The sequence below is a fragment of the Chenopodium album genome, chromosome 12, assembly GCF_948465745.1.
Source record: "Chenopodium album chromosome 12, dcCheAlbu1.1, whole genome shotgun sequence".
Classification (NCBI taxonomy): domain Eukaryota; kingdom Viridiplantae; phylum Streptophyta; class Magnoliopsida; order Caryophyllales; family Amaranthaceae; genus Chenopodium; species Chenopodium album.
In genome coordinates this window covers 8,127,100-8,146,239 of record NC_137845.1, presented here as the reverse complement: position 1 = coordinate 8,146,239, position 19,140 = coordinate 8,127,100, and the positions used below count along the sequence as shown (strand labels likewise).

General features: G+C 35.8%; 4 protein-coding genes across 4 annotated transcripts; 2 read left to right on the top strand and 2 right to left on the bottom strand.

Annotated features, from left to right (window-relative positions):
* Positions 1-1,101: 1,101 nt before the first annotated feature.
* Positions 1,102-3,877, bottom strand: LOC145570776 (putative auxin efflux carrier component 1b). The gene is made up of 6 exons (XM_081629917.1): positions 3,196-3,877; positions 2,517-2,727; positions 2,296-2,381; positions 1,518-1,675; positions 1,312-1,388; positions 1,102-1,216 (listed from the first exon to the last, which is right to left on the bottom strand). Exons 1-6 carry the CDS (start codon positions 3,875-3,877, stop codon positions 1,141-1,143), a joined length of 1,290 nt encoding a protein of 429 aa, XP_081486043.1. The 3' UTR covers positions 1,102-1,140.
* A 1,137-nt stretch (positions 3,878-5,014) lies between these two features.
* Positions 5,015-9,774, top strand: LOC145570235 (protein HIGH CHLOROPHYLL FLUORESCENCE PHENOTYPE 173, chloroplastic-like). Its single transcript, XM_081629264.1, has 13 exons — positions 5,015-5,862; positions 6,372-6,584; positions 7,021-7,225; positions 7,523-7,598; positions 7,720-7,855; positions 7,965-8,069; positions 8,224-8,304; positions 8,414-8,503; positions 8,745-8,810; positions 8,928-8,984; positions 9,073-9,150; positions 9,231-9,278; positions 9,393-9,774. Exons 1-13 carry the CDS (start codon positions 5,293-5,295, stop codon positions 9,462-9,464), a joined length of 1,797 nt encoding a protein of 598 aa, XP_081485390.1. The 5' UTR covers positions 5,015-5,292; the 3' UTR covers positions 9,465-9,774.
* Positions 9,775-10,634: 860 nt separating this feature from the next.
* Positions 10,635-11,718, top strand: LOC145570234 (uncharacterized). The gene is made up of 3 exons (XM_081629263.1): positions 10,635-11,125; positions 11,245-11,289; positions 11,476-11,718. The coding sequence occupies exons 1-3, from the start codon at positions 10,728-10,730 to the stop codon at positions 11,531-11,533; spliced, it is 501 nt and encodes a 166-aa protein (XP_081485389.1). The 5' UTR covers positions 10,635-10,727; the 3' UTR covers positions 11,534-11,718.
* Positions 11,719-11,804: 86 nt separating this feature from the next.
* LOC145570233 (uncharacterized) lies at positions 11,805-18,197 on the bottom strand. Its single transcript, XM_081629262.1, has 11 exons — positions 17,615-18,197; positions 17,252-17,348; positions 16,494-16,580; positions 15,235-15,348; positions 14,453-14,623; positions 13,769-14,235; positions 13,328-13,427; positions 13,175-13,234; positions 12,637-12,729; positions 12,419-12,538; positions 11,805-12,316 (listed from the first exon to the last, which is right to left on the bottom strand). The coding sequence occupies exons 1-11, from the start codon at positions 17,647-17,649 to the stop codon at positions 11,999-12,001; spliced, it is 1,662 nt and encodes a 553-aa protein (XP_081485388.1). The 5' UTR covers positions 17,650-18,197; the 3' UTR covers positions 11,805-11,998.
* Positions 18,198-19,140: the final 943 nt, after the last annotated feature.

Here is a 19,140-nt window from a genome sequence, read left to right as displayed (position 1 = left end):
AGTAATAAATCAACAAAAGACCAAAATACCCCTAGCATCGGAATGCCCTAGCAAACCGAGTGCTAAGGGCGTATGGCCTAGCATGGTGGCTAGCATGCGCACCAAGCCGAGCCTAGGCTGGCTGGTGCGTGCTAGCGCACCCATGCTAGCATCGCAAGGCTAGGCGCTGCCTAGTGCGTGCTAGCATGCTAAGCTTGTGCGCGCAATGGCTAGCATGCTAGGCTTGTGCGCGCAATGGCTAGCAAGCCATGCCGCAACAAGCTGCTGGAGCTAGCACGCTAGGCGCGCCAGCCCGCAACAGCTAGCAGCAGCATGGCTAGGCCATTGCTTGCTGCCTAGCAGTGCTGGCCGAGGCACAAGGCCAGCAGCAGCAGCCCGCATGCTTGCTGGGCCTGCTGTGCGTGGCTGCCGAGGACAAGCACCACATGGCAGCCCACCTTGGCTGCCTTGGTGCCCAAGGGTGGGTGCCATGTGGCTTGTGGTCCATGTGTGTGTGTTGAGTGTGTTGGCCGGCTATGGGAGAGGGAGTGGGGAGCAAGTTTGGTCCCCCCCCTTCTCCAAATGGTCCTCACCTAACCACTCACATGAGCTTGCCACTTGTTGATTTATTACTAGCTTGAATATTAATTTTATTTTAGCTTTAAAATAAAATGGAAAAATCAAAGTATCCCACATTGATGGGAGAGCAAATGATACTCCCATCATTTCCTATAAATACCCAAGTATGGGCATTGGGAAAGATGCTTGAGTAAGAGTTGGAAAAGGCATCACATTTAGTGAAAACCTTTGAACTCAATATTATTACTCGGGTTTTGTTGGTCGGGTCTTGCTAACTCCAAGACATTGGACCTAGTCGGTTTTGTTGGTGCGGGTGGACTTCGTTGGAGGTCTCCGTGCGAGCGGGACTTGAAGCTTTCAAGTAAGAGCTCATTTGGAGCGAAGCACGCGTCAAGGGTAATTAGCTTATCTTAATCTTGTGATTAATTTAATTATGTTTATGGTTTTATTTATTGCGAGTGCGGTCTTGGTTTTGGGTTTGTTTTCCGCGGTGAGTCGGACTCACCAAACCCCAACACAAACAAAGTCATAATACATAACCATGCATCACTCTCTGATATCAACATGGTATTGCTAATTTTGTCACTTTATAATAAGCCCCAATAAGATGTAATAAACCAATGTAATTGGTAAAGATATCAACATGCCAAAGCTAACCCTGCACCAAACAATCATAAACTAATTAACACAAAGAAAAAAGGTATTAATTAATCGTGTTAATTGAATAATAATTGGAGTTTAAAAGGAACATACGCAGTGCTAAGAATGCCAGGATGAACATTGTATTCTCGAGCAAAGATGAAAGGGACAATTGCTTGTGGCAGAGCTGCCTATAAATCAAATTAAATTAGTAAATGGTTAGAAAATTTGTATTAATTAATTCAACAACAAAGTAGAATTCATAGTCATTTTCACTAGTTTCTTCTACAATTTACTGGGTTAACTAATATATTATTTACCTGCATGATGGTGATTTGTAACAGGGTTCCTCTTAACCCCACAATATATGAAGTAGCTACCGTAATACCGGGGCCGACAAGGAACCTCATCGCGGCAGCAAGGGCAGCTGATGCATTCCCACCGGCAATGATCCTTGGTTGTGAAGCCATGAACAAACCTACCCATTTTGACATGAAACAAGAAATGTGCTCAGTTTAACCAACAATTCTACAACCTACTTCAACTTTTTGTCATCTCTCTTAATTTACATTATACTCCATACTCCCTATTAGACAAATGTGGTAAATGAGATGTTTGAACAAAGTTAATTTTGTTATGGTTGTATTCAAGTAATGAGTTAGTAATGTTATCACATACAAGACTACTAATTACGCATCATGAGGAATTCCCCTTGTGCGGAGGTCAGAACTTTTGGAAAACAAAATTGTCGTTATAAAGTAGTTGAGTCTGAAACTTGAACACGAACATTTGTTCAATTTCTAATTACTAGGGGCTTGTTTGGCATCGTTTTCTGTTTTAAGTTTTATTATTTTTATTAAAATAAAAAACCAAAACTACGAAATAAGAAAAAGGTGTTTTCACTTTTTTGTGGTCAGTTTTCAAATTTTCCATGAGTTAAATAAATTTGACTAATTTTTTATTCATTATATGACATATATCATATGGTTTTAAAAAACAAAAAATCAAAAAACAGAAAACTACAGTGATGTCAAACGAACCCTAAGCAAAGCAAAATGATTAGCATATTTCAAAGAGAAAAATAAACATTAAGATTACCAAGACTAAACATTGCCATCCCTAATCCTGCATCAGAGAGAATTTTAATTGAGTTGTCCACAATTGCAGGAATTTGAACATGCCACCTACAAAAATTTGGAAAAAAAACTTACTAAGATCAAGCTAGTATATGTATATAATCAACTTATAATTATGTATTAACATTAGAGAATGAAACTACATTTGAAACAAATAAACAGTGTTAGTTCTGTGTGATTCACCTGAATGAGATTAAGGACCAAATAAGGGCTATAACACTAGAGTAAAAGTTAGGGTTCCTCGTTAGTTTCTTACAAACCATGATCAAAATCAGCTTGGTTGCCGCACCAGCAGGGATTGTTTCCTTGGGTTTGGGTTGGACTTGAGCCACAGTTTCAGGATGGACCTGATCAACCATCGTCGATCTAGTACCCAATTCTTGCAAAGTTGAGCCTGGCATCAATAGTACAATCATATTATCAAGATCAAAATTTAATAATGCATTCTTAAATATAAAAATATTGAGACATTGTGCCGATTAATTCTAGATGGAGGATGCTCCCTCTAACTAGTAAAGTTCGCTAAGAAACATACATCTTAAATAATCTCACCATTCCAATTAGCCAAACGTAACCCGTAACATTATTTAGAGATGGAGGGAGGTGGCGTAAGCATGGTGTTTAAGTGGGTCCCTTGACCCCACCTGAACATGAAAAATAAAATCTCATAAATTTATTTATTTTTCCAATAAAATTGCTTAAATTAGTTTCAAACAACCGCATTAAAATTTATCAAATGCGTTTTGACCTGTTAAATATTTTTTCTTTTGTTTTTGCCACTAAGGGAGGGACCATATTATTTCTCGCAGCAGCATGTATGAAATATAAATCTAAAAAAGATTAATCGAAGTTGGACGCTAACCTTTAGGGTTAGTAACCCCTCTATGATCATGATCGCGACCATCATTAGTCAGATTTTCGTTACCTCTTCGATTAGCCTCATCAATCTCACTTGATTCAATAGGAAGAGAAGCTTCACCAACACCAATTCGTATCTCCTCATCAAACCCTAAACCATTACCGTTCACAACAATTTCATTCTCACAACATTTTTGTGGGACTAATAACGTTGCTCTTCTATATTCAAACAAGAACAACAAACAAGGAAACCATACAATAAATTGTATCACAGATAATTGCACCATCAAAGATTTAGATGGATTTTCGCCGTACATTCCTTCTAACAAAGGGATGCCCATAACAAGTGTGTTTGTTAAAGTCGCAAGAGAAAATAGTGTGATGCACCACTCAAGAGAGCCTCTTGAACTTAGCTTACACCATAAAAATAGGATAAACATGACTACGACTTTTTGTAGCGTATCTGCTGCTATGAAACGGTAGTTCATCGCGTAAGGATTGTTGTTTGAGATAAACTTGATAGATAAAAATGGAGCCGCGAATAGGGCTACAAATCTGTTAACCCCTAGACATTCATCTGGGGTAAATATTTTCCACCATTTTACTGAACTATAAGCTAAGATCATTACGACATATAGTGGTACCACGTTGGACAATACATGGTATAGAATTTCCCAAGAAATCATCCGATTTCTAATAATTTTGTCTTTGAAATGACAAAAAAATTATTAGAATTATTTCTAGTAACTGGACGCGTGATTAGACCGCGTCCAGTTACTTTAAGATTTCTTGTAAAAGTAGTAGAAATGGGAGAATTCTATTTGGGAAGAAAAAAAAGCAAGGTTTCTAATAAGGTTTTTATGGAGTATGTAACGTGTTAATGTATTATATATACGAGTTTTTTTTAGGGAAAAAAAAAAACTGCCTCAAGATGGACTGAGAGAAGTATAATTGAACTGACAGCTAAGTATTAGGTGTATTAGAAACTTTTTTGACTGAAATACATATAAGGAAAATATAATTATTGTTTAAATTCTAATAATAACTAGCTAGGTGAATGGCATTTAATACGGATCTTTGAAAATCATTTTATGGACAAAACAACGTAACATTTGGCAAAAGATGTGAAATCTACAATATCACATTGTATATTTTTATCAGTGAACTTGGCCCAACAAGATGATTTAAGTAGTATCAATAACTCATCCAATAAATCCAGCCCAATTTTGACCCAACCCGTGTTATATGGTTACGATGGCTCATTATCTTAACATGACCTAAATAGAATTGATCGAAGCTAATCTTAATTTGAAAGATCCATGTTGAACAATCTTTATATCCAAGATGAGAAATTAATAAGGCAAATATTTTTTTTCAAAATTTGATCTTTAATTGAATTAAGAGTCCAATTCCAATAAGGAAGTTCACAAAGACAAGATTGTACTTTATACTTGTAAATAAGATCAAACATACGGTGGGCCGGTTTCGATTTACTGAAAACAACTAAACTGAACTGATTGGAGCTGAATTGAAGTGAACAAAAATGAAATGAATTGTTTATGAGATAAGGAAATTAGGAACTGAACTAAACTAAACTAAATTAAGCTGAACTAAACTGAAATTAAGCTGAATTTATACTGATCGATGATTAAAGATATTATTTGTCAAAATTTTGCGGTAACTGATGTGATAAGCCGGTCAATGGGAGTATAAAATTACGTATCGTTTTTCTGTAGCCACAAAATGGGTGGGGGCCACACCATTTTTATGTGGTGGATAAGTGCACTTTTCAGATTAGTTTTGCATCAACACTCTCTGATGGTGGCCATTCACAGTTTCAGATTCTGGGAACCTACACAAAATCCAAATTTTTATCATCACAAATTCTTTATCCACTTGTAATCTAGATTCTAGAAAAATAAAATTGTGAAAATCACAAAAACAAGTTCAAATCTTTATCATCACAAATTCTTTCTTCCTTCCTTGTTTTCTTACATACTACACTAATTTTCAACCATTTTTTCAATGAATTCTTGATCATTATCATCAAATTTAATATACAAACTAACCCAAATCTTTGAATTTTGTGTAAAAATTAAAAATGGCAGCAGCAGCAGCAGCAACAGCAATTCATCTGCTAGCTGCAACAAAAAACAGCAACAGCAGAAAGAGGGTAAATTTCATATCAACTGACAATTTCAGAAAAACCCAGATTGTCAGAGCATCTGCAAGTACAGAAAACAGCAGTACAGGGAAGAAAGACAACAAGATGACAAAAAAGAACAAGAAATTTAAGGAAGAAGATAATAATGTTATTGATGGTAGTAAAAAGGAGCAAATTGTTAGTAAAGTTGAAACAGGGAAGAGTGGGAAGAATAGCAATAGTGAGAGTAATAATGATGTGATTAAAAGGCTTGATGAGGCGGTTAATCCGGTTGGGTTAGGGAGGAAGTCGAGGCAGATATTCGACGAGGTTTGGAAAAAGTTTTCGAACTTGGGACAGATTTCTAGGACTGAATATGATGATGGTAGTAGCAATAATTTGTTGGTGTATGGTGATGGTGCACCTATTCCTGGTGCTCAGAATACTACTGTTCTTGTTGTTGGTGCTACTAGTCGTATTGGACGCCTCGTAGTTCGTAAGCTCATGCTTCGAGGCTATGCTGTTAAGGTACAATTTTAATTTGTTACAAATGTGTTATTGTTTTTTTTATGTCGCGGTTTGATTAGATGTATGCAGTCTTATCCTTACAAATTGAAATGTGTATGCTACCTTAGTACTTCATGGTAGAATTTGTTATTAGAAGTAGAGGAATACTTAGAAGTATTGAGCAATTTGAATTAGTCTATTAAAAATTGTTTTATAATGTAGGGTATATAACTTTTGATATTGAATTTTTACTTCAATGCAAGTCATTTTACAAAATGAATGTGATGCTTTTTATTTAAGGGAGTATTGCAATTTGAAATTGAGTTAGATGTGATTTTGTGTAAAAATAGTGTAGTTCATAATATTGCCTTATAACATTATTGTTGATTAAGGTGTGAAACAAGCTTTAAAATTACCAAGATTGAATTTAGTGAGTGCTATTTACTAGTCTAAGGAAATTGTATTTTTCATTTTATTACATTCAGTTAAGCTTACTCTTAAGTTGAAAGATATGTATGATTGAATGCTAGGGCTTGGTGAGGAGAATTGATCAAGGAGTGATGGATATGATGCCGAGATCAGTTGAACTAGTGGTTGGGGATGTAGGAGATCCTGTTAGTCTCCAAAATGCGGTGGAAGGTTGCAGTAAAATCATTTATTGTGCCACTGCTCGTTCTGCCATTACTGGGGATCTCAACAGAGTTGACAACCGTGGAGTATATAATGCTGCGAAAGCCTTTCAGGTATTACCTTGTCTATAGTAGTGATGGTAATTTTTGATTTCATGTAGCCGATCCCACTTATGGGATTAAGGCTTTGATTGATTGATAGTAGTGATGGTAATTTCTGTGAGAATATTCATTGATAGCTTTGATATATGTAGTTGTGTACTGTGAAGCATATATCAGAAAGAAAGTAGGGCTTAGTAAAACTGGTGTTTGGTTGTAGGATACTAGGATGAGTTGTATTAGTGTTAAATCAGTGCCTTCCTTTAGATGTTATCCTTCCTAGTGTTGGTCTGATGCTATTTGTCACTAGAAGATAGTGTAATGGTAGAGTTCTTCCCATAGTGTGCATTGCTGTTTGGTTTTTATACGTTAATAACGAGTACTTAAATCACAATGCATATGGAGTTATGGAAGTAATTAGGAGGAATTGATGTAATGGTGTACATTGCAGGACTACAACAACAAATTGGCACAGTTAAGAGCAGGTAAAAGCAGCAAAAGCAAACTTCTAATTGCAAAATTCAAATCGAAAGATTCACTAGAGGGATGGGAAGTACGCCAAGGGACTTATTTCCAGGATGTGGTGGCCAGCAAATATGATGGAGGAATGGAAGCCAAGTTTGAGTTCAATGAGAACGGCCTTGCCATTTTCTCTGGTATATACTTTTGTATTTGGTTATTGGTTATGTCATGTGTGCTTAAAGAAAGACTTATATACATGTTTGTTCTAAAAATAATCTTACTGAAGCAAATTCATGTAAAATTAGGCCTGAAAACCACGACCTGGTTGGAAACTGTTGGGTGATTCAGTACTATAACAACTAGTTCAGTTAATGATCCTGATACCGAACAATAAGCAAAATATGCAGCTGACATTTACTGATCATTAAAAAAAAAACTTATGGAAGGGGTTCTAAGGTTTCTGTATCTCTAATTTACCATTTTCATTTAAGGATATGTTTTCACCAGAGGAGGATATGTGGAACTATCACGAAAGCTTTCACTCCCCTTGGGTTCTACTCTAGACAGGTATGCTTCTCCGAAGTCCTACCAAGTATTGTAATATTGCACACATTTTTCTTATTTTTTTCCACCTTACGTTATGTGATGGATACTTGGGCATTAATTTTGGAGAATGTGTGATGATTAGGTATGAAGGTCTTGTTCTTTCTGTTGGAGGCAACGGTCGTTCTTATGTTGTAATCCTTGAAACTGGTCCTCTTGCGGATTCAACCCAAAGCAAATTGTATTTTGCAAGAATTAATACAAAAGCAGGCTTTTGCAGGGTACAGAATCTATAAGTAACGTTGATATGTTAGCTTCTTAAAATTCCTTTTGTAAGGGCTAATGTGTACTGTATCTGAAACCTGTATTTCTCTCCTTACTGTTTGGAAGGTCAGAGTTCCATTTTCAGCCTTTCGCCCAGTGAATCCAAGTGATCCACCTTTGGATCCGTTTCTTGCGCACACTTTGACCATTCGCTTTGAGCCTAGAAGACAGGTAACTATAACATCTTCCTTTAACACACATTGATCTTTATTGTGTTTTTGATGCAAAAATCATCTGCCAAACATCTAACACGGCACAGAAACATGTACATTGTATCACATGTTCTTTGAGTCCTGCTAATTTGCTCATATAAATTTTGATGCAGAGACCTGTTGAAGGGCCTAATGGGATGAAGCAAGACCCGAGAAATTTCGAGCTAATCTTGGAATACATAAAAGCCTTGCCCGTGAGTTCAGCATTGTTTTCATTACAGTGCCTTAAGAACACAGAAAACTATATGATAGCAAGTTCTTACAGGTTTCATAACATCTGATATGATCTATCTATATGTGCAGAGTGGTCAGGAAACAGATTTCATCCTGGTATCGTGTACAGGATCAGGAATAGAGACCTCGAGAAGGGAACAGGTTTTGAGAGCTAAGAAGGTATGACTTTTACCTTTAACAGCAGTGTTTAAAACTCTCCATACCCTTAGCCTTTCACTCTTCATCTTGTAAAGATAAGGTTCGGTAAAAGTTAGATATTCTGAAATCATCAGATTTGATCAGTAAAAGTTAGTTTTGTAAACATCAATGGAGCTCACTAAAGATCAGGTGAAGGGTGTATTGTGTATATATTATAGGAACTGCAAATTTGTGTTATATTTACATTTGATCTCCGTTTTAGGCTGGTGAAGATTCGTTGAGAAAATCAGGACTTGGTTATACAATAGTCCGTCCTGGTCCTTTGATGGTATGTTCAACGTCTTCTGCATATATCACCTGTGTTCAAATCACACACTTGTAATTTAAATAAAGTGGAAGAAGGATTATAAATGACTTAAAAGTGTATGTTTAACTTGTTTCACAGGAAGAACCCGGGGGGCAACGTGCTTTGATCTTTGACCAGGGAAACCGAATTTCTCAGGTGAACATAATAGGAAAGAGCTAACCATACTGCAAGGCTATATTTGTTGGTTTTTCTGATTCCGTCTTTGAATCAAAACTGGTTGCAGGGAATAAGTTGTGCTGATGTTGCCGATATCTGTGTGAAGGCATTGCATGATTCGACAGCCAGAAATAAGAGCTTTGATGTGAGTTAATACTTAAGTCATGATCAATTAGAGCATTTCAAACATTCCTGATTTTTTTTTATCTTACTGCAAAATTTCAGGTGTGCTATGAGTATGTGGCTGAGCAAGGTCAGGAGCTGTATGAACTGGTAATAACTGATTCTCTTACATAACTCTATCAAATCTCTAGCTTACAGGTTTTGCACTTTTTCGCTCTTTACAGTTAGTTTTTATGCAACTTATGTTGTTTGGGTGTTTTGCAGGTGGCACATCTGCCTGATAAGGCGAATAACTATTTGGCACCGGCACTCTCAGTTCTTGAGAAGAACACCTAATGGAGTATATCTTAATGTAAAGATTTTGATCGTCTCATTGGCGTTTGCTTCAGAACTGAGATTAATCTGATGAGCATTTTTCCCTTTGTTACTTGGTGATATAATTGTGTATAGCATATATATAGGATATAAAGACTGCGTGTATATCTTTTTTCTTGGGATGAAAACAGATATTATATCAATACCAACCCTGTATCTCTTGCTGCAAATAGAAAATGTAGACATTGTATTGTGTGAAAAAAGTTGCAGATTATTATCAAGAACAACGAGCTTTTTATTTGCTTCCCATAAGAGACTTGAATCTTGTTAAGTACAGAGCTATTCAGACTTGTGTGTTGTCAGTACAATTCCAAGTGTTCGAACGTATCCAAAATGAAGTGTTAAATGTCCATACCCATATTGGGAGTTTCGAAGATGTGACTAGGGTATATGAGGTAAAATGAAAAGTTTGAGTGAAAGGTCAATATAGGTATGCCACGTATATATGTTGCATACATAGAGTGATTGGAGGTAAGGATTTGAACAATTTGCTAAGCCAAAAAATCTATATTAGTTGTTCTAACAACGTTGAACTCTCTCGTTTCAGAATTTTTCATTAGATTGCTCATTATCATTAATTTCTAACTTGTGTGCATAAGCTTTAAGTTACAAAATTAATCAATTAAAAGGCTCCATTAAAGGTTCCTATCGAAAATATGGCATATGTTAGTGAAATCAAACTAACCTAAAAGTTAGTCTAAATGAATTTAGCTTATATTAAATTAAAATTTACACTATTCAATCTCAAGATCCAAGAAATACTCTATAATATAACGTCTTTTTGGAATTTTTAAGCTAGACAAAAGTTGTTTTTAAGAAGAAAAAAGTTCGAGAGTAGACTCTTGAATCCACTCTCTGAGATAGGTTGACTTTTTACCATTTAAATTGCTATCACATTAAAAATCCAATATTTGTATTGACCTTATAGGGTTATAATCCATGCTGGAGGCAGATTTGAGTCCATCATTTGACTAAGATATTATAAACTCAACTTGGAAATTGTCTAAAAAATTCTTTAGAACCTCATAAAGATATTATAAACTCCACTTGGAACTGTCTGATACGGTCCTCGAACTCGAAACCTCTAATAACCTCAAAACACAACCTATCAAACTAACCAGGGTCCAGGAATCCAAATTGGAAATCCTCCCATCCAAACAAAACAGAAAAAAGGGTAGAAAATCTCATCCACAAATCCCAACTTCCTTTCATTCCACCATTGAAATGATGCTAACTTTACACACCCAAACTCTCAAATCCTTAACTTTGAACAAAAAACTATACCATCATTATTCCCATTCTAACTCCTCATCTTCAGTATGGAAGATCATAAGTGTAAATGGGAATGCAAATGTGGGGAACTGTCATGCCATCAGTGGGATTGGCATGCTAGCAGCTGCGGTGGTGCTTTCGACGCCTCCGCCTTCCGAAGAAACGTTGTCCAATATACCACAAGAGCTTTCAGGGAAGTCTTGTGATCCTATGGACAAAGAGTGTGATAAGAGTAATATGAAGAAGAACAGAATCCAACGTCCAAAGTCTAGGAATGCTGAGTCTTGTACTACTAAGTGTGTTGGCACTTGTATTCGTGGTGGCGATGAAGGTCCTCTTAATGTTCGAAGGTATTATAAGTGACAGAGTGGCCTTATTAACTAACACCAGTATAGAATACCAAGATGTTCATTTTCATGGGTAAATTAAAAGAATTCAAATTTTTTGATACTGGTGTATTTGATTGCAGGCCTATAATTGTATTTAAGCAGGGATTTCGAAGTCGACAATATTGGTAAGATGTTTTCTTTTTCTACTCATATTATGAAAGATCACTATAGCTGAGCTCTGCATAATTCCTCTGTAATGAGGTTTTTCTGTGCCTGTAGTATTTTAAATTGTGAGAGAAATTTGTACTCTCATATTTAGACCTGTTTCTAACTCTTGTTTGTATGCTTTCATGGTTTTATCTGTTGTGCAGCTTGGTGGAATGTTCGGATATATGCAACTTGCTCGACGATGCAGATAAGAGACGTTGATTTAATCTCGGTCATCATATTTCACTCAGTATCTACATCTATGCATTTGATTGTGATTTTACTCTCAAATAGGGAAAGGATAATGGTCATTCCTGTGTTACTGTCGATATTTATGTGAATTTTGATGAAAATCATGAATTTTGTGGAATTTTAACCAGAATTGGTGTGTGGTAATTATACACTGACTACTGTTGTACTCACTTAAGTAATGTAATGATTCAATATCATTCAAATTGGAGAAACTAAATTTATTTGCACTGACAAATTTATGATTACACTGATATGTATTTACATTTATATGTACCAGAAATTTGAACTAAATTTTGCTCCTTGGGATAAAAAAAAGCACCCATTGTCCCACACTATACCCTCCTATTCCTGATTTACACTGCAGGTTTGGGTAGCATTTAAGCCGCCATGTACTCAAGCAGAGTTGATGCTGAACTACACAGAACAGGCATGCCATTACTGGTAAACCATTTCAGGCATGAAAAGGTAGCGAAACCGAGAATCAAAAGGAAGGACGCCACAATTTCGCGAACCAAAGAGTTTCTGACGCTTTTGAGTTATGTGTTGGTCAATGAAAGCAGCTTGGTCCTGAGGCAGATAACGCGATATCCATTGAGCGAGTTTTGAATCATCTACGTTATTTCTGGTAAAGCAGTGCAGCATCTTTGGCACCAGCAACTTCCCTTTGCTACTCACACCAACTGAAGCCCGAATAAAATCACGTTGTGCTGCTTCAAGTTCATCTCTAACATTCTTTGCTGTGAACACCTGAACCTACATTTAACAGGAGAAACAAGAAACTTCAGATATCAGAGTGATAATACAAAAGCACCCTAACACAAGAAAAAAGGATTTCTAGCGTTTGTTGAGAATTACCGCAGGCGATGAGTACATCCCACAACTGAGGGCAAATGCGATATTTGGTTCATAAGAATCAATTGCGAATTTCTTTTGCTCCTCTGATACCTTTAGCTTATTAAGAGGGAGCAGCAGAGCCTAACGGTGGAAATAGTAAAAAAGAAGCATCACAGAGTGAAAAATCGATCAGGAAATAAAATAATCAGATTAACAGGCATCAGAAGGCAGATCCGTACAATTTGGGGACGGTGAATAGGTGGTCTCATCTTCAGAATCACATACTCAATGACAGCAGCACTGAATAAATGGCCTCCAACGGTATATGCTGCCTGAGAACAAGGACACTTGATGTAAGCCCTTTTTTTTTTTTTCTTATCTTCCAAAAAAGCACTACAGTCACAAATATTTTTTTACAAAGACTGAATGAAAAAACATTATGTTTGAATGAAGTTTGCAGGAGGAGCAACTGATCAGCTCTGTTGTTCAGGAGCTTAAAGTTGTATCTAATTTTGTATATGTGCATTGCTTGCTTCCTTAAATTTATCCTCTATTTACAAAGCATCTCTTTTCTAACATTGAGTAATAAATTACTTAACCCAAAGCATTCTCTTATCATCTAGTTTTGAGAAAGTCATTTGACATTTGTTGCTAATTTGTCCTGGTTTCTAGGTTTCTATTGTTTCTAAAATAAACACTTTAGGGAAGTAAAATGGTTTTATCAGCCAAAAAGGCCCAAAATGGTAAAGAAGATAAAGTGGATAACAGTGCTCAAACCTTTTGTAGCAGCGAAAAAAACTTCGCTTCACTTCGTGGGACCCCATATGCTAGATAAGCCTGTAGTAAGGTGCAACAGTACAAAACATTAGGTTGGCATCTTAACAGCCAAAATGCATTATTACTCAAAGTAACAGAATGTAGGAAACTCACATGCATAATCAAGGCATTATATAAGTTGATCCAGAAAGCCAGCTTTTCATCACTGCTCAAGAGGATAGGATTCACTTTGGCCAATTGCTCAACAAGTATCCTGTCCTCAGAAAAAATGAGAAACCATAATGCATTAATCAGCAATAATTCCATGATCAGGCCTTGACCTCTTAGCCTCATTTGAAAAGATTGATAATGCAAGTTGTATAAAAATTAAACTATTCACTATTCTGAGCAACCTAAAATTTCCTTGATACCATGTTCAAGATCATACCATCAATTCTATGTCAAATGTATTAAAAATAAAACGAAAATTGTGGATGCCAACTTGTTAGTAGCCTAGTAGGTAGACTTTGGGAGTAGAAAACAAGATCAAATTATGTCTCCATCAGTACCCAATGTGGCTATCTAAGAACCAAAGCAAAAAAGATAAATATTTACCTGAATCTCCGCAGAGATCCTGCAGCATATTCCAGCTGGCTTTTCCCTACTGACATCCAAGAAACTTCTGTTGCCACTCCATATCTCCCAATCTCCATCCAACTTAATTTTCCAGTGACTTTATAAGGGTCAAAAGTACCTTCTGTTCCTAGCACCTCAGAATCACGTGGCAAATCAATCTGTGGGCTTTTCGCCCACATGGGAACCATCAAGTGTTCAGATAGTGACCATGATGGTGCATTCGAAGGATGAGCATGAGGTAAACTCGGGGTATCCATTGCGGTATCGTTTGACGAAGGAGAAGATTCTGCCAAAGAGATAAAAATACTTCTCATGCATCGCACCATCTCCTCTGATAATCGATTAGGATGATTCCATAGACCCTTAGAAGAAAGCTCCTTAGTGAGCTTTCCAACATTCACAGCCCCACTATCCTTGGGATACATTTTTGGAGACAATTGGCTCCCCTGAAAAAGCATAAATTATTTATTCAGGTGAGCAACATGACGTCATAAATTATTTAAATTGCTAACATCATAAACATAACTGCATACAACCAATATCCGAGTAGGCAAGTACCAAGTGTTGTGGATGATTATGCAGGCATGCCATTAATGACAAGGAATACTGATGCAAAGGGAGTAATTAACAATTTAACACCCCATCCTATATTTTCGAAGATACCTGCCAGGAAGGTGAAGATGTCTTCTTAGAATAAGAACGTTGCAAACGATATTCGGCAAGTTTCCTTTCATTTCTTTCTTGACTGAGTTGATAATGGAGAGAAACCATCTCTTCTTCAAGTTCTGAAATCGAGGCCTCTAGTGCTGCAATACTGGACAAAAGCTCCACTGTCTACATAGTTATCATAATAACTGTTATCAGTTCAGAAAGAACACAGAATCTGTCACCAATCAATAGTAATGCTTAGCCAGTCCAAATATAGTTTTGTACACAAAAAGGTACACAGTACATATACAACTACAACAGAAACACCCCCCCCCCCCCAAATAACTACCTTTGAAAAGACAATTGTAAGTACTCCCATCTCGAATATTTTTTTTTTTTTTTTTTTGGGGGGGGGGGGGGGGGGGGGGAGGATGCCTATACCAACATACCATCATATATTATAAAACATTTCACATTCCAGAGGCTTTAACCTCACCAGAATTTCACTTCCACATTCCCTAGATATATACTCCCTCTTCATACTAGTAACTTTCTTTTCTTTTTTTTTTTTTTTTTTTATTAGTATACAATCAAAGATATTATGGTCATATACCTTGGCAATGTGCCAGTCAATTGTTCCATTTAAAAGAACATAGGGAGTATCAGAAAATGATTTACACATTGCTTAATTTGCCTGGTGTCCTGGAATGCTCGGATCATTTTTGATGAATGATACAGATTCAGAATGAGCCAAAACCAAAAGACGATTGAAAAACAAAACTTTAAACATGACATACACGCTGAGGAAAGTGAGATGGAGTAGAAAGCTCCATGACGTTCTTTTCGACAGCATGTTCCAGAGTCACATGCAACTCCTTTTCCTCCTGCAGCTGTTGATGCAAACTTCGAACCTGAATAGAGAATTTATATTAGAACTATGATCTATTATCAATTACTTTAAAAAATGGTATCTAACTATATCTGAGAGCTACATTATATGAGCCAGGCTATCAGTGAAGTCATAGTATAAATTTTACTGTGTAAGAGTACACAGGGTTTTCCTTTCTGTTTAGGACAATATTAGCCGCCTCACAACACATGTACACAACTATCGGCATGGACTAAATATAAATCTCATTAAGTCAGATAAGAGAAGTGGTATATAGGGGGAAAAATTGGATGTATATCCAAGGGAAATTAAAAGACTAACCCAAATTAATTAATCAAATTCTATTAATCTATGGGTAGGGATCATGTGTTGCCAGATGTAGTGGGAAATCTTTTTTGTATGCATCCCTTGTGTCTATCTTCTTGGTTGCTTCTGTCAGTGCAAACTGCCAATAAGAGCAGTCCTGTAGCAACAAGGGGACAAATCACATCTCTAGGGTTAACGCTATTATGTACTACCCCTGTTACCCTAAGTTTGAAACTATCATCAGCCCCAGTATATCAACTTTCTGAAAGTTCCAAATTATTTAACAAGATGAGCCAATACTTCAGAGTTGGACATCAACTTTCACTCCAAGAGTAACTGAACATCCATGATAATCCAATGCCAGACTTCTCACAGAGTTCCCAGAGGCCAAGTCCAAATTAAGTAAATAACTAGAGTTTTACTAAAAGGAAACACAGGTAACAATCGTACTAAACCAGACTTCTACAGAACCACACTAGAGAGTGGCAATAAGAAAAAGACCAAGGCAAAACACTTTGCAATCCCTTGATTTGGTCTCAACCCTTCACTTTAGTCCACAACCAGCAATCTTTTGTGTAACATTTGCAGCATGAGTTCAGACATTAAAGTGAGAGTCTGTATTAAATTATGTTGGAAACAGAGGCTACCGAGTCTATTTTGTTTAACCAGAATATAGACAGGTACTTTTGTTTGCGGATTGCAAATTAAGCATGCCTTGTTCTTTCTAATTCTTAGTTTAAGTTCAACTTCTAATATTGCAGAGAGATATCCCAAGTACATTATTTGGCACATTGCTGGGTGAAGAAACAAAAGGCCTTCTTTGAAGATAATTATAACAATAGCATAAATTAAAAGACTTACATCTTTCTCAAGCTGAAATTTGTAATCAAAAACACCATCACCTCTGCCATAGTATCCCCCATTTTCGGCTTCAATATAATTGCTTGCCTAGCATAAATCACAAATAATTAGCTCCCAAAAGACAAGAAAGCAAGATCAGTCATATGTTAGAAACTTATATAGCCATGTTTTTAATAGAAAGAAAAAACTTTAGCATAGACAAAGCTTCACCCTTATTGATTCTAAGTCGAAAGTGAATCAATCATGTATCTAAAACTAAAGGAAACAGAAAACAATCCTCGTACATTTCAACTTCCTACCATGTACCATCTACTGCCTCCACTAAATCTCACATTTTCACCAAGCATAGACCTACATTTCACACTTCTGTGTGTAGCACATTATAGGCCGTGATGGCAAAAATGCATAATTCAATAATTTAGCTAAAAATGCACAGTACTACAGTAGAGATGCCTTGCCACTATACTTATAATGGCTCCTAAATCCTAACTAGATTAGGATTGAGAAGTCCTAACTCCTAACTGAAAACATCAAAAATAAATCAAAGAAATTGCAACCAACTTCGCTAATTGCTACATCACTAATTTATAAACAAGTTTCTGGCCTTCAATCCGGCTGCGAAAATCCCACGACTATAATTCATTAAATTGAACTTCTCCTTCAAATTAATTGTCAAAAACCTTACAACAGACCGATAACAACTCGTTAAATCACCATTATCTTTCCTTATTTCACATTCTGAAGACTAGAGACCTCACCTTGGGAGAAAACCAATGGCACTGACCCTCATCCAACCGAGAATTGGAACCATTATCAACTGAACCACTAGAAGCATACTCAAGTGCTGTATCATTTCTACAGACATTCGAATGAAAATTAAACAATGTAAGACACAGAAATATGTTGAATTATAGCAGTAAAGTAAATTTCTCGAAATTAATTCAATTCATACAGATATTAATCAATTCAACAGTACCCAGTTGCAACCCACATTAAACCAAACAATAATTTACTCAAAAAAGGAGGGAAAATTCAATTTCAAACATACCCATTAACCTAAATACTTGTAGTAAATACTCATAGAAAGAGAAAAGACAAGAGGAGGACAGAGAAACACTTACAGAACCACTGAAGTTGCAGCCATATCTTCAATCATGCATACTTTAATGGGACCCCTTAAAAATCAAAGCTTTTCAACAATGGCGGAATTCTGCAACTGGGTATTAATTTCAGAAACTGAAAAAAAAAAACCCCACCAACAAAAAAAAAAAAAAAAAAAAAAAAAAAAAAAAAAAAGAAAAATAAAACCCACAAAAAACTGAAAAATTCACAGCAAAACCCTTAAAACCCAGAAATTCAAAAAGACGAAACAAGAAGATTAAAGAAGAAAAAATGCTTAAAATAGGGATTTAAAACCTGTAATATTGAAGAAGAAGTTTCATGTAAAATGCAAATAATGAATTGACAGGGGAAGACAAGAAATGAGAGATGGAGAGGGTGACAATACTATGGCTCATGTGAACTTAATTTGAGAAAAGGGCCAAAAACCACGACATTAATTACATGAATTGAGTGAACAGTTGGAAGTCTTTTTCATTATTCCAACAATTCCACAATAAACTCATTATCGTTGTTGTTTATCAACCTGCTATAGTGTTAACCAAAACAGGTAGCTTTTCTCATTGTTTTCCAATAAAGAATTAGGAATACAGTATTTCCGTATTATCAATCGAGTCTCTCGTGTGTATCGGGTTTATAATAAGTTAACCACACATTCATGCATATATTACCTTATACGAAGTATGTTATTCTACGAGTATAATATTTCGTATATTATGTCTACTACAAATGCCTCTTAGGTTTACCTTTCTTTTCCAAGTACTGTAATAATTATGTTAAAGTTTTGTATATACGGAGTATACAGAATTAGTCATTTATTTGAGCATGTTGTCGGTTTATTTTGTAAATGTAAACGAAAGATAACGCGTGTTAATATGAGAGTGATAATCAATGTCACAAGTGTAAACTTTAAATTTTCAAAGTGGTAGATAATCGTAAGTTAACATAAGTTCAATGACTCTTTGATGAAAAATTTGACTAGCAAATAATCCACCTAAAAAGCCATTGAAAAGTAGGTTTAGGTTTAAGATCAATTATTAGCTCCTAAAAATAAATTCAGTTATTAGTAGTTAGCTAGTCATGTGGTTGATTTAGAAATTACCATTACTATTTTGACTCCAACAAAGTTAATTACCAATGCTTTGTAAATATAAAGATACATAGTATATAACGTACCAGTATATAAAGAAGAGCAAAATGGAGTGCACCTCTATTGGGATTGAGAATATTCTCAATGTATATTTACAAAAATTAAATAACATGAATTGTATACTTCTCAGTAAAATAAAATAACACAAATTGTGTTCTTCTTGGTAAATGCACAACAATCAGTTTAATGATCCAATTTTGATTAAGAATGGTTTACAGATTTGTAATAAAATCATTTAAGCTTTTAAATACTGTAATTATTAATGATTATGTATAAAATAAATAGTACTCCCTCCGTCCCCAAAACTTTGACCCTTTTGGGTTGATTTCGCGGTTAGTAAGAAACTTAAATAAATAAATATATATATATATATATATA

What these genes read in the sequence shown, in the direction of transcription:
- LOC145570776 (XM_081629917.1), bottom strand. Translation starts at nt 3,877, where the DNA reads ATGATTTCTTGGGAAATTCTATACCATGTATTGTCCAACGTGGTACCA. An exon ending in TGGTCCTTAATCTCATTCAG is followed by an intron (nt 2,382 to 2,516) that starts GTGAATCACACA and finishes AAATTTTTGTAG; the next exon opens with GTGGCATGTTCAAATTCCTG. An exon ending in GATGGCAATGTTTAGTCTTG is followed by an intron (nt 1,676 to 2,295) that starts GTAATCTTAATG and finishes CAAAATGGGTAG; the next exon opens with GTTTGTTCATGGCTTCACAA.
- LOC145570235 (XM_081629264.1), top strand. Translation starts at nt 5,293, where the DNA reads ATGGCAGCAGCAGCAGCAGCAACAGCAATTCATCTGCTAGCTGCAACA. An exon ending in TTGGGTTCTACTCTAGACAG is followed by an intron (nt 7,599 to 7,719) that starts GTATGCTTCTCC and finishes TGTGATGATTAG; the next exon opens with GTATGAAGGTCTTGTTCTTT. An exon ending in CAAAAGCAGGCTTTTGCAGG is followed by an intron (nt 7,856 to 7,964) that starts GTACAGAATCTA and finishes ACTGTTTGGAAG; the next exon opens with GTCAGAGTTCCATTTTCAGC.
- LOC145570234 (XM_081629263.1), top strand. Translation starts at nt 10,728, where the DNA reads ATGATGCTAACTTTACACACCCAAACTCTCAAATCCTTAACTTTGAAC. An exon ending in GGTCCTCTTAATGTTCGAAG is followed by an intron (nt 11,126 to 11,244) that starts GTATTATAAGTG and finishes ATTTGATTGCAG; the next exon opens with GCCTATAATTGTATTTAAGC. An exon ending in TTTCGAAGTCGACAATATTG is followed by an intron (nt 11,290 to 11,475) that starts GTAAGATGTTTT and finishes TCTGTTGTGCAG; the next exon opens with CTTGGTGGAATGTTCGGATA.
- LOC145570233 (XM_081629262.1), bottom strand. Translation starts at nt 17,649, where the DNA reads ATGATTGAAGATATGGCTGCAACTTCAGTGGTTCT. An exon ending in GCTGCAACTTCAGTGGTTCT is followed by an intron (nt 17,349 to 17,614) that starts GTAAGTGTTTCT and finishes GAATGTCTGTAG; the next exon opens with AAATGATACAGCACTTGAGT. An exon ending in TTTTTTCGCTGCTACAAAAG is followed by an intron (nt 12,730 to 13,174) that starts GTTTGAGCACTG and finishes CCTTGTTCTCAG; the next exon opens with GCAGCATATACCGTTGGAGG.